Source organism: Gavia stellata, chromosome 8, assembly GCF_030936135.1.
Source record: "Gavia stellata isolate bGavSte3 chromosome 8, bGavSte3.hap2, whole genome shotgun sequence".
In the NCBI taxonomy this organism is placed as follows: domain Eukaryota; kingdom Metazoa; phylum Chordata; class Aves; order Gaviiformes; family Gaviidae; genus Gavia; species Gavia stellata.
In genome coordinates this window covers 22,835,080-22,850,677 of record NC_082601.1, presented here as the reverse complement: position 1 = coordinate 22,850,677, position 15,598 = coordinate 22,835,080, and the positions used below count along the sequence as shown (strand labels likewise).

At 37.4% G+C, this 15,598-nt stretch overlaps 1 protein-coding gene across 1 annotated transcript; it reads left to right on the top strand.

Moving 5' to 3' along the window:
* The first annotated feature begins 998 nt into the window (after positions 1 to 998).
* On the top strand, positions 999 to 15,177 carry FASTKD1 (FAST kinase domains 1). The gene is made up of 14 exons (XM_009808165.2): positions 999 to 1,474; positions 1,833 to 1,901; positions 2,891 to 3,016; positions 4,187 to 4,585; positions 5,727 to 5,837; positions 6,990 to 7,121; positions 8,123 to 8,609; positions 9,405 to 9,519; positions 10,220 to 10,348; positions 11,115 to 11,246; positions 12,300 to 12,413; positions 12,685 to 12,826; positions 13,885 to 13,999; positions 15,022 to 15,177. The coding sequence occupies exons 1-14, from the start codon at positions 1,068 to 1,070 to the stop codon at positions 15,109 to 15,111; spliced, it is 2,568 nt and encodes an 855-aa protein (XP_009806467.2). The 5' UTR covers positions 999 to 1,067; the 3' UTR covers positions 15,112 to 15,177.
* Positions 15,178 to 15,598: the final 421 nt, after the last annotated feature.

Here is a 15,598-nt window from a genome sequence, read left to right as displayed (position 1 = left end):
ATGGAATCATGCCTACAGTTGAAGAGCATTCAAGTTTGCTGAAGGTATGGTGTATTGATAATTTTTGTTGTTACTGGTTATATTTTCTAAAGTAAGACTTACAGACTTTACGATGATCTCTCAGTTAAGGGAATTTCATGGGTCTTTTTTGGTGTACCACAACATTTACTACCAGTGTTCTGCAGCTTGTATAATACATAGTTGTTTGAACTGTGTACAAATTGGGGGATATATTAAGAAAACAAATTAATACTTACCAAATTTCAATACATAAGTCTGTAGCTTTCACTATAATTTGGGGAATTAGGTTGCTTTTCTTTTGCAGAGTGTGTCATTTCAGCTGATGCGTTGTGACTGATCAATATCCTGTATTACAAAGGTGGTCAACCTTCCTGACTAGAAGCTATATACCAAAATTTTCATGTGTTTACAAGACGTAGACCACATACTAAAGAGAGCAGGGTGGAAAGGAAACTCTGGGAGAGGCTGATAGACAGGGTATGGTAGATATTACTGTGGGATGGATGTACATACAGAACCAGAGGAATCCAGTGATGCCAGCTCAGGAGCTCTTGCCATCTCACTTCCTTTTACTACCACTAGTTGTATTTCCTGGCAGTTCCCTGGACCCCGGTTTGGGATTATGGAGTGGCCTAGTGAGAGCAAGCCTTACTTGGCTTAGTCATGCAGCGCCTGCGCGTTCAAAAGCTCAGCTTTGCCTTCTCAGTAGTAGCATGATAGCACATGTGGCTTTTTAAAGGCAGGTTTCTAAATTTGAAAACCTACCAAGTGGATTAACTTTTCTTAGTGCTTGTGAGCATGTCAGTGTTCATTGTTGGGAGCTTCTCTGAGAAGAATCCAGGCTGTATGTTCTTCTCAAGCTTACCTTACTCAGAACATTATAAGGTAGAGACATTGATTTTTAGCTAGTAGTTATGACTGTACTTAACTGCTTTAATGCTGTCTCATTACAGGTACCTCAGAATCGAATTCTTCTTGACAGTGACCATACAGGATAAAAGAAAAAATGATCTGTTTTTCAAATACTGAGTTTGTTCTTCGTAACGATGTGGTTTACTGTGAAAAGTAAAATGTCCGGAAAGATTCTTCTTTCTAAGATAGCTAGTAGGCATAGCAAGATGCTTTGTTTGAGGCAGGTTTGCTTGTTTACGCTGAGACATTACCAAGCTCGGACTCTGAGTAGTGATCTGCTTTTGAGCCAGATAAATAGCTGCACCCATGAAGATGAAGTGTTCAGCCTTGTTGGAAGGAACAAGGCCAGGCTTTCTGAAGAACATGTGGGAATTGCATTGAATGTGCTGTGGCAATTGCAAAAGAAGAGGCCACTTCTGTTAAGGACTAGTGACTATGTAAGAAATCACTCCCAGTTTCTTACTCTTTGCATTTTAGCAGAAAACAGGGTGGAACACATGGAAGATGAGGCCATAGTGGACACCCTATATAGTATTCTGAGGTAAGCAGCATTATGTTGAATTCCACTTCGATACATTTTGTATTTGGTAATAAAAAGAGATGGCATTTTGACTACAAAGCCATTATATAAGGAGATTGGGAGACTGCCCTGTCCCAGCTTCCGTATTCTGACTGTGTGACACAGACAATGTCCTGTGTCTCAGTTTTTGAGATGCAGGCAGAACTGATCTGTTTTGCACTCTCAGTAAATGGAGTTATGATTATTAATGCACAAATGTTTATAATCTGTTTGAATGGAGGGAGCGATAGAAAAGTAAAACATGATAAATAATGAAAGGACGTATTTCTTATTTATAACTTTTGAAGCAAACTTCAAACTATTATGTCTTTCTCTGAAGGCTCAATGTTGAAGGCCATGATTCTCTAGCAGAAGTGCTTGTTACAGAAGCATGGAAAAGATTAGAAAGGCAAGTACTGTGCTACTATGCTTTGTGAAAGGTCTAAGTTGCAAGCAAGGTTTGCTTCATGTGAGGCTACGTAGACTTCTCAAAGAGTGTTTGTGAGGGGTTTTAAACGTTATATGAGTATTTTAAATGACAGTTGTAGTTTTGAAGGATGTGGAAATTATTTTTATACATATGGAGGCTTTGAGTATTGATGGACTTTGGTACACAAGTGCTTGAGAGATTCAGATACTGCAATAACAGGGACCAACACTTAAGATTTTGAAATAGATTGTCTATGTAGGTTTATGTGTTTGAAATGAATTGCAGGTTTTAATATTTATGGTTTTATCTTAGAGCTTGCTGTCCAACTCTTAAACAGTTGTTAGAACCCTGCTTATCTGAATTTTAGTAAAAACCTTTTATATTAAAACATCAACATTTTCCCTTTGTGCGTTTTTTTTTTTTTTTTTGGTTGTTGTTTTTTGTTGGGTTGTTCTGATTTTTTTTTTTTTTTTTATATTGTAATTTTCATTCTTTAATCTCAGGTTAATGGCAGAAGCTAGTGTCAGTCTTGGCACCAGCATCACAGAATTGCCTCTCCCAGCTTAACACCTGGGGCATCCTGACAGTTAAATAAATTCAGTGTAGCTTGAACACAAAATGACATCCAGGTAATAAATTGCTTACATTAATTTTAGCTATTTCACATCATTGCTTGCGAATGTAATCTTTATAGATTTCTTACGCTGATCTGGTTAAATGAAGAGCTTCAGATTTTTGTACAGCTGCTTATGCCCAATGTGTTGTAATATGAAATACCTAGGTGTTTTGGCTAAGTCCAAGGTATCACTATAGGTGACCAAATAGGACATGCTTAGATATTTTGTTCCCTTGTTTCGTGTTTTGAATGTAATCTTGTCTTTTACATAATTGTTGAAGTAGATTTTTGTCTTTAGTTATTCACTAGAAATACAAGGTAAATATTCTGTCTGTCTTTGATGTCTTGACAGGCTTAGTCTGCCAGCTCTGTCTAAATTTGCGCTGTGTTTATACAAGCAACGCAGACATTTCAGTCCCATAATTGGCAAAGTAGCTCATATTGTGGACATGAAACTGGATTCTATACAGGATATAAGGTAAGTGTCAGAATGAAATTGAGTAGCAAGAGAAGCAATATGTCACAATTACTGGGCTGCCTTGGGCTTTCCCTTTTTTACGACTGGAGGCTGCTTTTCTTCAGTTTGGGGTTTGTGGGAAAGAGGTGATTTGTGTTCATGCATTGATTTTCATAGACAGGTTTGCTTAGGTGAATGCATTTTCCCAACGATTTTGCGAAGAATTTCTTTATAACCAATTTAAACCCGTAATTAAAACTAATGTTCTACTTACAGTGGAAAACCAGCAGATATTGCTTTATCCTGATTCTAAATTTTACATGGACTTATTTGAGAATTTAGAGGCTATTGAGACACCAGAAGATGTTTTCCTTCCTTGAGATTGATAGTTTCTCTACTATGACATGGATTTAGTTTACTATTTTGAATAGCAATAAGGAGTCTTAAAGCAGTTATTTTTATTTCTTTTCAGAGTTGGGGTTTTTTTTTAAGTTGAATTAATCAATTCTCTTGCTAGCATGTCTAGTGCGTTACCCTAATGCTAAAATTACTTAAAACCTGGCCCTAGTCAAAGAAGTCCAAGCTGCTTTTTCTTGCCTCTGTTTCCCCTGGATTATTACAATAAAGGTTGCTCTTCCCTTTTTCTGCTTCATACAGCACCAGCAGTCCCAACACTTATTTTTGCAGATGTGAGGAGCCTGCCTATGAAACTCTTTGAATGGGACTGCATTTCTTTACAGAACTGACTCCCCCTGTGGTCGTAAGTTTTACTCCCTTAGGAAGGGATTTTTTCTTTAGGAGTGACAATGACTCTTCTCCCCATTCTGTCACTTGAGAATTGTTTGGGTTTTTTTAGTTTCCACTGAACATTAAAGATCTTTTTGCAAATTTGAATCAGGCAAGTCAGGGTCTTGCCTTAGGCAAACATTTTCATCGCATACAACTTTGTAAGGGATGGTTGAAAAATCCCAATCATTTCAGAAATTCACTGAAAGCAGAATTTTTACTTTAGTAGGAGAAATGGTTTTTGCTCCTCTGTTTTTTCTGCATTAGATTTAAAATTCCTTTTTACACAGAAGTCAGCACTACCCTGAATAATGTTCCTTTTTTTTTGTATAGTTTATTTAAAAATCTAAAATTTATTGCTTAGCATGTTCAATGTGTAAGTGTAAAATCTTTTGAATTTTCTAGGATCTTGTCAGTTTTGATGATCAGCATATCTGGTGTTATCTCGCAGAGTTTTCGAGATCGATTACTACACAAGGCTGAACAGCTCTTGGAAGAAAAGGATGAAGTCCACTTCAACTATGCCAAAAGAATACTGCAGTTTCTTCAAAATGTTAAACTGAGATATCATCCATTGGTAGAAAAGTGCAACAAGATTTTCCTTAAAAGTGCTTCCCATCTCGATGTATACAGTATTAGTCTTATTTTTGGACTGTACGAGCAGCTGGGTTTTGACAATGCTGAATTCCGCTTGGTTGCTAAACAGCTGCTGTCTGAAACTATAGATGACTGTTATGATCCTGACACCTTTGCCAAATTATTTCTTACTCTTGGGCCTATGGCAGGATCCAAGGTAAGAGAAAGGTAAGTTTATTAACAATTTTGTCTTATTTATGGTATATGGTCTTGCACAGAAATTAAAAACCTACTGGTGTTTGGAGGAATTTCTGAGCTGAGCATTTGGTTTCCTAGTTGCAACTTTGTAGCAATGTATTATTTCATTATGGCAACACTGTCATAGCAGTTTGTCTGAAAGCTGGATCCAGCAATCGAGGGGTATGTGAATGCTGTTATGCAAGGCCATCTTGTAGCTCTGTCTCTTAGACTACAGTCTTCCTTTCACAGTGGATGGTAGTAAAAAACTTTCTGTCTTTCTCCTGAGGAAATATATGCAGTGGTATGTGTTGCTTTTTCCTTTTTAAGACTGGCAGTAGCTGAAATGGCCTGAGTCTTGTCCTATGCCAGTTTGCTGTCCATCCTATTCTGTACGGAAGGTCGTCAGCAGGGCACACTTCACCATTTATTTAGTAATTAGAGCATAGTATTGTGTGGCAGACTTTTCTCTGCCTGTTTTTCTTGTGCTACAAAATCCTATTTGGGGGTGGTATTAGTCATAGGTCTCTCAAAGTCTGCAGTTTTAGGCAGAATTTGCTGTATTAATTACAATTAGTCATATTTTCAGACTTTTCTTCATGAACGTTTGCCTCTATTCAGAGATCTGGATATACTGCAAGCCTGTGTTGGTTTTGCCGTAGCTGACTTAGTTCCAAAAGCTTTTCCCTAGATTTTTTTAAAATTTATTTTTGGTAAAAATAAGTGTGAGGCAGAAAAAATCATTAGCTTTTTTTGCTCCAGAACCAGTTCAACTCATGTTTGAATCTGTTATCTGTAGCTTGCTGATTGATGGTGAATTGTTTAGTGTCTTAGAGTACCTTCCCTACTTCTCGTCTACATTCAAAATTGTTGGATTCGCTGGTTTCTAGTGTCAGAGCAATATGTACTGATCTAACACACTCACATATCTTTATCTGTGCCATACCGATCAACTGTTTAGAAGACGTGTCCACAGAACAAAGGTCTCTAATTTGGGGGAATTTGTTTTCCTGTATTTCCTGAAGTAGTCTGTTGTTTTTTTCCTTCCTAGACAAAGAAAATGGCTGCAATCTTTGCTTGAGACTTCCAACTGTTTTTCTTTGGAAAATACGTCTTTTCTTTTCCTCTTTAGGTTGCTAGTAACTGCAGTGCACATGGCAGAAGAATTTAGCAGTCATCAAATATTAGTAATACTGAAGACGATGCAGAAAATGAAATGCAGAAATTCTCATCTACTCAAAAAGTAATTCTTTTGATACTACTAAGAAGTTGTATTCTCTAGGTAAACTACTTCCATTTAGTATGGAAAACTATATAATATCCAGTAAGTTGGGAGTGGAAAGCCTGTCACTTGCACATGAATGCACATACGCTATATCTAATCAGCTATTACAGATTTTAGAATATCACAGCTTGACCCAGAAGTAATTGAGGCAATTTAGGAATTTCATAGAAGGGCATTTCAATGCTACCAAGTTAATGTAATACAATTTTTGGCTTATTTGTAAATATGTGATCCTATTTGAATAAACTTAGCCTCTAACAATTGCTGTAAACTGGTGAGACAAATGAGAATATACTAAATTGCAGAGAATGTGTCCTGTCTAGGACACATTGTGAATTGTTTCTTCAAAAGTTATTGTGCCCTACTTTGAACTATTAAGTCTTGTGTCTTTAAGAACCTGGGCCTGATTTTCTGCAGTTGTAAACTGAACCTTGTTTATAGGGAGAGGCAATATCTTTGATACAATGAAGGGAAGAGCAGTTGAGGTTTTGGGCACAGAAGATGTAGCATCAGATGTGTCACAGGTGCAGCAGAGTTAAATGCAGGTTGTGAGCAATAACTGTGGATTGAATGTAGTTGTATGAACCAAACAGATCCTTGGAAAGGACAAGTAGTACTGTGGAGCAGAGTTGTATTAAAGGGTGAATTCATGCTTTTTCTCCTTGGATCTCACTGTCTAAAGAAGGTCTTAAGGTATTATCTTTCATTACAAATTAGCCCCCTCTTGCAGCTTTAGACCAACATAGCCATAGCAACCACTATTATAAATGAGTGCAGTGGTGCTGGAGCTCGTGATGCTGTTCTAGTTTATCCCATTCTTGGTCCACTCTAAATTTAACTGATTGTAAAATCTGCAACAGAAATTATTAGAGTAAAGTAGCTGTTTTGCTGTGATGAGGGCTTTAATTTTGCAATTCACTAAGTGCAGAGAGGCTGCTGTGTCTTCATGGAACACCACCAAAACTGGGGCGGAGAGGAGTGCAAGTGTGTGCAACCCTCCAGCTAGGTTCTGTGCACCATGGGACACCCCTTCTTCATGTGGGATGTTGTGTTTTGCAGTATCTTCTATATTAGCATAATACCATGACATCTTTTTCTCATTGTATTCAGAATGGCTTCTGTTCTGCACAAACACTTGGATAGCTATCACGTATTACAGTTGGTAAAGTTAACACAGTACTTGGTGGTGTTGCGTTGCCAGAATCTGGAGCTGTTTGCCAAACTAAAGATGTTACTATTTGGGTAAGTGTGTATTCTCAGAAATGTAGCTATTTAAGTATTAAACAGTTGTCTACTTAATATTTTAAATAACAAGCTAAGATGTTAAATTGATTTGTTTCCATAAAATATGAAGAAGTAACAAGCTGTTGAAAGTATTTGATTCTATTAAACACATAAATCAGAGGATAGGAAGTGGATATTGTTTTGACTGTAGACCTAATGGTATCTGCTAATAGATATAATATCTTTTTAAAAGATTTTTTTGCTCCTCGCGCATTGGCAGCTGCAATATAATGACATTGAACAGGAATTTTTGATTGGTACTTTATAGGAAGGGTAAGTATTAATGTCGTCTTTGATGTTTGGAGGAACAAGTAATGAAAAATATACAGTAAGAATGCCGTGGTTGGGACAAGTGAAAGCGTGAAGCTGAAGTGCTCTTGTTTTGATTGAAGAACTGTCTAGTTAGTTCTCAGGCTTGTACAGTTGCAACATAGAAAGGGAAACTTTCTGGAATCGCGGGAGAAGAGATCTGCCACTAGTGCTTCCATTGCTCAGCCTCTATAGGAATGCAGTGCCCTGGCTGTACATGTTTTTTGTGGATGATGCCTTCATGTTCCTCAGGCATGTCAGAACCTGGTGCTCCCAGGACAGAAATCACAGAAAATATCCAGGCCCAGAAACTCACAGACTCCATTAACAAAGGTGGACCTTCTGCCCTTACTAAGGACTTCTGTGTTAATCAGTAACATTTGAAGCCTCAGCAGCTGAGATGTTCCCTGTCTTCTTCCCTTTTTCAATTTTGAATAAATTAGAAGGAAGAAGTTAATCTCAATGAAAAAAGATGGTAGTCACTAACTGTGAATTTCTACCATGTCGTTAATATTCTACTTGTTTTGTCTTCGATGTGCAGCTTTTGACTTTTAAAATAGAATTTTCATGCATGTCATTTATTTGGGTTTTTTTAACATTTGCACTTTGTCAGTACTGATGGTCTGTTTTTATTTCTGTCTCTCTTCCAGTTTTTTAAAATCTAGTGTCATACCTGCTGATACTGCTGCAATAATTCGCGTTCTGGCCATGCTTCCTTCCTTTCAAGTGGAGGAATTCATTATAAACAAAGCAGCAGCAGTTCTGCCTCAATGCAGGCTCCATCATTTGAATTGCATTGCTACAGCTCTTGTCAAATGGAATCTTTATGACCAGTTGCACTGGCAAAAAAGTTCTGAGCTATGTGTAAAGCTTCTGCAAAAACTAAATGACTATGGATTTCAGAGGCTTCAGAAAGCCAACGACTTAAATCTTCTGTTGGAAGAACTTGCACATGTGAATGGAGAGTGGTTTGAAGAAGCCCTCAGTGAGGAAACTATGGCCATGTGTCAACGCTTGATAGACCAAATAACATGGGCAAATGTATTACAGTTGTCTTTTTTTCTCACAAAAACAAACCGCCGTTGTCCTTCATTACTTGACAGAATAGCGTCTGTGACTGTTGAAAATATGGACAAGGTATTACAGTTTTTCTTTCTATCTACTGTGTAAGTTACTTAGTAAGAAAGGGCAGGTTAGTGTGTTTCAGAGAGCAATCCACACCGTGTTTTTAAGAGTTTTCTTCAGTGTACCTGATTTGGAGCTCATCTTTTTCTCCGTTCACTCTAAGCGGTTTTGCACCCATATATATTATTTTGCACTTCTCTTTAATCTTCCTTTCTTATTTTATTGTTCAGTCAGTCAGTGTTAGGTCAACCATAATCCTTTGCATTCAGCTTTACATTTGACCATCTTAAATAATTTTTTCTTTAACCTCTTTACAAATAGTCACATCACGCAGTGTATATTTTTACATTACTCATTCTTGTTTGGGATTTCCCCAATAGCCTGTCTTTTTGGTCAAAATTACTTTGGTTTCTTGCTATCTTTTTTTTTTTCTTCTTCTCAATCTGGTATTTATATAGATCTTTGATTTTATTCTATGACACTTTCTTTACTACTTTTTTTCTACTTTCTTTAAGAGCATTTAATGGCAAACTTTTTTAAAAAGCTTGAAGTCTAAGTATACAGAAACACTTGGATCATCTACATGAAATAGATTTTAAGTTTTAGCCGTAGCTGCAATTTTAACGATTTCTGCATTTTATTTTTTTAATATTTTTCTCCAGGAAAAGTTGACCAAAAAATAATTTAGAAAATAGCTCATCTAGTGTTAAATCTCCCAATTCTGAATGAATTATAAAATCCTCTTTTATTGTAATGCAATATTAGGATATTTTGCAGTGACTTAGTTTAGGATGTCTTTTTTTCCAGATCCACCCCTTTGAAATCTATTTTATTCTCTTCCTTTTCTCTGCTCTGAATTATGAACCCCCTGCCAATGAAGAGTTCTTTGAAAGTTGTATCCAACATCTTACTTCTAACTTGAGTAAGTACATTAGACAAAGATACTCTGACACCAAATAAATGAGTATCATTGGAAGATATTATTTGTACTGAATAAAAATGGGAATAGAATGGCATTTTTTTTTTTTAAGCAAAGAAAAAAGCGTATCTGTATGTTACTACTAATACTCTGCCTACTGGGGTTAAACCACAACAAAGATTCAGTGTATGCTTCTGTTGGGTTTTCTAGCTTCATTTCACCCTTTAAAAATTACTGTTGGTAAGGGACTAGCAAGGTATCTTGAGCGTAGTAAAAAGCAAGTGAAAATTCTGATTAATTCACTGTGCTGTTATTGGATAGAATTGTGGTGTTCCCCAAGGAATCGTCATTTGGGGACAGGATACATTTTGTGATTCATCACAAAGAAATGACAAAGTTGTAGAGGAAATGTGTAGAGGCTTTTTTTTTTTTTTTTTTTTTTTTTTTTTTTGATTGATGATAACAGAACTGTGAAAATTTGCTGGCTACTGAAATATTGTGGAGTTACCTTTCTTTAAGTGTAACTGGTTTCCTCCTGCAAAGACCTGGCAAGAGTTACCTTACACCTTGGTGCAGTTAGCAGAGGTAGTCCTTAATCTGCCTGTATGTATGTTAAGAGAGAAACTTGGATGATTTGGGAGGGTATTGCAAATCCTTTCAACTTTGTCATGTGTTAATATGAATTTCTGTTTGGTTTATAAAGGTTGTTTTGAAACTCACCACTTGGTGCTGCTTGGTCATGTTTTGGCAGTGGCTGGGTATTTTCCTCCAGTTCTGATACAGATGATATTTAATGTTTCTTTCCTAAGCAAATTGGATGCTCAACTTGAAGGTAAATATCTAGCTCTCTGTTGAATTTGGTTATGTAGCATTTGGCATAAAATGGAGTTGTGGACCTATATATGACTTGAGAAGTAGAATTACTCTTTAAACAATTCAGTTTTCTGGCAAGACCCCTCTATATAATCTAGTCATTATTTGAGTGCTAAAGGGAAGGAGCGAACAAAAATTTGTGCTTTGTTTTAAAAGTACTGACTTGTATTGCAGATGAGAGAAGCTCATTTAAAACAAATTTTATAGTCAATTTAGTGCACTCTGTATTTAATAATTCTTCAATTTTATTAGAAATAAAATGCCTGGGCGTGGTATTTATTACTAGAAACAGTCACAAATCTCAAGAAATAATGTGGGGTTCTTGTGTTCCAAGAAATGAGTCCCACCAGTCTCTTCTCTCTAAATAAGAGACTGAGTGTTTATTTGACTGTTTTCTTCCTCTCTACCTGTATGTTGTTCACTGTCAATGTACTGTTGCCATTTTGCCTTCAACCACTTCATTAAAAGATAAATCATAGAAGAGAGTTTAAATTGCAGCTTTCTTCTGCCTTGCTGTTGTTCTTAATATTGAGCAAAACTGTTATTTTTCATTTTTTCCTCAGGGATTTGGAGAACCTTTCTAAGATTCTGCAGCATTAATTTTATAAATGCCATAGCATACAGATATTTGCATGTCTAGTAGAGAATTCAGAGGTAGCCATTTAGTTCAGTGTTTGATTTTTCACATTTCAGTTCACACCTTTTTATTTTTTTGTTTAACTCAGTCCTGCCTGATACCCTAAAGCAGAGGGTCCGTTCGCACCTCATGAAATTGAACAGAGCAGTCTGTCTGGAATGCCCGGAGTTTCACGTCCCTTGGTTTCATGAGCGGTACTGCCAACGTGTCTTTCATAACAGTAAGTAATTTAGGAGAGGAAAAGCTGCCTTTGTTACTAAGTAATAGTCTGTTTTCAACAGTCTGCTAGATGCTTCTTCTAAAACGGTCATGTTGACACTAGCACACAATAGAAGCTCAGAAAGGTGCACCCCGCTATCTGCTGAGGATGTGTTCTTGAAAAGTGCAACAGCTTAGTAGTGCGACAGATAGCAAAGCAGTTTTCCCCGTGAGAATTAATGTAATAGGGAAGGGATATTTCTACATAAGAAATACAATCTAAATACACAGAAACAGTGCATATGCCATGGAGGATGGAGAGGCAGGAAGAAGATTGTTAGTATTGTCTACTGGAGGAGATGGGTCGCTTTCATCCTTGCTTCACTTACGAGACTGAACATTTGACTTAAATTTTTCAAGGTGAGCATCTTAGCTGCCTCCTTTTGAACTCACTGCTATCATCTTCCTCAGAAGAATCAAGATCCGTCAAGGATGATAGGTGGAGAAGTAGGCTAGTTGTCATGAGTAGCAGCTGAGATCTTTCAGAATAGTGATCAGTTCAGAAAATTCATCTGATGCAGACTCAATATCTTCTCCACTAATTCTCATGGGGGAGATCTGCTTTGCTATCCAATGAAGTCAGCTGCTTTATCTCTGAGACTGAAGATATTTAATGGGGCAAGGTATTAAATAATCTGCAACAGACAGAGAAGTAACAGATAGTGGGGTGTGCCTGTGATAGATGCAAATTAAGTAAATACTTAGTTAACTGTCTAAGCACAATTAAAAGCAGACAAAATCCAACAGGTAAAACCTGAAACTAAAGTGTTTGTAGTATGTCAATGAGAAAAATCCTGGGATGGAAAGTCTGAATTTGAAATTCGTGCTTAATAGGCACCTGCCACTTTCCACCCAAAAGATGATTCATGGTCTCTGAATTATGATGGAATAACACCAGGGATCTGTGGAAAAGCTTTAATTCAGTAGGCTGGCAAAAATGCAGTGTCACAAAATGCTATTTTCAAAACTGGCTCTGGAAGTTTTGATGTATAAGTTCTTTATTTTGTCTTTGTAGGCAGTAGCCGAATAAATCCACTGCGACAGCATGTTCACAGAATGCTCACAGAGATCTTAGGAGGGAGCAATTATGCAAGAATATCTGTTCTCACACCATACTACTATGAAATAGGTGAGAAGTTAATTGTCTAAGGATTGTTATGGAGACTTCTGATATTACTATTATCACCAAGATTAGGAAGACCCTGGGCATGTGGCCACAAGGTATTGCAAAGAAGAAATTGCTGTATAAAGTACAGTTTCTAAAAAGTTCTGTGTAATATAAATAATGTTGGTTATCTCTAATTATGGTTATCACTTAGTTTTTCTAGAAGTCAACACTGCACGGATCAAATTATTTCACTTTTTTTGTCAGTAAACAGGTTTGTTGTGTTTTCTCACAGATTTTGAGTGCATTCTGGATGAAAATAAGAAGCCTTTTTCCTATATGGCTCAGAATATACCTTTGGATGATGTGGAGGGAATACACTGGAGACATGATATCAAGGATGAAGGGAGAAAGGCTCTGCCACGAGGAGCTCAGAGGTTAGTACATCAAATTCTTGCACATTAGCTCTTCCAAGCTTCCAAGTTTAGATCAAGTTTAGACCAGGTTTTTGATGCTTATGTCTTAATGGTTGTTGCAACCCCTAGGCTATTTATTTTTCTGTTCCCTTTTCCAAAGCCTTATGAGGTTCAGCCTTCCTAGGTGTGTGGGGGTCAACCCCAGCTGGCAACTAAGCTCCCACCCAGTCTCTTGCTCACTCCCCTGCAGTGTGATGGGCGAGAGAATCTGGAGGGCAAAAGCGAGGAAAAAAACTCCTGGGTTGCAATTAAGACAATTTAATAAATGAAGAGAAGAAAGGAGGAAAAAAATAAACAAAAAGGGAAAACAATTGATGCAAATGCAGTCACTTACCACCAGCAGACCGATGACAGAGTAATGGCTACTTTGGAAAAACTGCCCCCTTGATGTTTTATTTTTGAGCATGATGTTATATGATGTGGAATATCGCTTTGGCCAGTTGAGGTTCCAGCTGTGTCCACTTCCAAACTTCTGCCAATGCCAGCCTATACACTGTGGGTGCAGAGTGAGAAACAGAGAAGGCCTTGATGCTGTGCAAGCACTCTTCAGCAACAGCCAAAATATTGGTGTGTTATCAACACTGTTTTGGTCACGGATCGAAACACAGCACCATGTGGGCTGCTATGAAGAAAGAGTAACTCCATCTCAGCCAGACCCAGCACACTAGGGCAGACAGGGCATTCTTGAAATGTGTTTCATGAGATTGGAATACTGTTTTCTTCCCACTTCTTCAAATGTAAGCCTTGAAAATGCCTGTTAGCTGTTTTTGCCATTTGAACAAAAACAGATGCAGGGAGGAAATGCTTTTTCTAAATCATGTGAAGTTCAAGTATCTCTAGATAAATATGAGGAAAATGTTTTGTCTAGTTTCAGGGAGTTGTTTTAATTTTATTTTTCTATGAATTGTCAGTTTTATCTAGTAATAGTCTTGCTGCAACTATCAATACTGAACTAGAAATACCACTTCTCGATATTCAGGTAGGACTTGAAAGTAAATGCACATTTTTGTTGTTTGCAGAGTTGCTTTGGAATTTCTTGATTCAAAAGCTTTTAGCAAAGATTCATGTCACCTGAAAGGAGAACCTGCAGTGAAGAAACGGCACCTGGAAATGCTGGGGTACCGGGTAGTTCAGGTGAGCAGTCAGCAATATTTTATATCCTTTCTGAGTTGTATTGATAGTGCAGATTGATACATTTTCCTTGCAACAGATTTAAAGATAGTTTTAATAGTTAAAAGCATCTAAGAGCAATTAAGAGCAATTTTTGTATTTAGGGGGGAAATTCCAAGCTGTTCTCAAGATGGTGTAAGGACTTCATAGAACTTGCACCTTCTCTGAAAGCGGCTGCAGCAAAACTGACATCAAAAGGTCTCAGTCTTACCTTACTGCTGGCAAACTAGCCATCTCAACGTAGCCCGAGTAAAGGAGAAAAAGTGAAATGAGAGTTTTAGTTCAATTCACCAGAGATTTCTACACTAGAAAAAAATTGAACATACCCTCCTTGAGTGATTTAGGGACAGTTACAGCAGCTGCAAGATGGGATGTGGGTGCTGTCTGCTGCAGTGATAGTGCTGTGACAGGGAACACTGTGGCCAGAGATAATTCACAGCCACCAGATAGAAACATTTGGGTAATGGAGGCTCATGAATGCAGATTCTCCTGTATATATAATTACACACCTACTCTAATTTTAGCTAAAATTATTCTTTAAGCTTAAGTTCTTGGTGTTTTTTTTAACAGGATAATCCTTTCTCACACTGTCCTGACAGTAAATGTTATGCTACTGATAAACCATTCCAGTTCAACACATTAACATTACAAACTATAGTCACCTGAGATTTTTCTTTCAATTTGGGTTTCAAAAGGTGGGAGATGGTGTAACGGAGTTGTCATAGCCAGTGTTGGGTGAGCATCTGCTTTACATCTCTGCAACTATGCTGCTTTTTGGAAGCAAACTGACTGTACTTACATGAAGAAGAATCTTACATTGAGAAATTAATCTTTTCAGTATTGGAATAAGCGTAGCTTTTAGAAGGACACAGGTGATAAAATATCTTCAAGTGGAGAATAGCAGATATCAAAGAGACTTTTTGCTGTAAGATGGTACGTGGCTTATACCAATGTTAACACTCAGTTTGTATAATTCTGTTCTACAGATTCCTCACTTTGAATGGAATTCTATGGTTCTGTCAACAAAAGGTGAACGGCTAGAATATCTGAGAAGGCATCTATATGGAGTACAGTGACATCAGACATGCAGTCAAAAGTACTTTTTATACAAACACTTTATGTACCATTAAACTTCTTGTAATCCTGAAGTACTTAGTTTCAAGAATCTTGTTATCTGTGAGTCAGCTGAACCAAGGCTTGCCATGGGGCATCAGGTGTCAAGACGTTTAATCCTCAATTTGTTAGGGATTGCAAAACGCAGGTCACAGTGGGTCATGAAGATGTGATAAGGATGCTTAAAATCTCCCATTATCTGGAAGCTATTCTTTAAGTACATGAGTGTGTGACAAATTTGCCATAAAACTGCATTATTATCTCCTAAATAAATAGCACAGAGGCTTAGCCAGACGTAAAACTGTCCACAGAAAAAGTTGGAAATACTCTTGATTGTTTGAGAGGAGGCAGCAGATCTGCTGGAAACTGTCTGTCCTCCTGCATGTGACCGAATGAGCAATAGGGATCAAACAGTATCTGTACTGTGAAACCAAGAAGCTGAAATGCAGA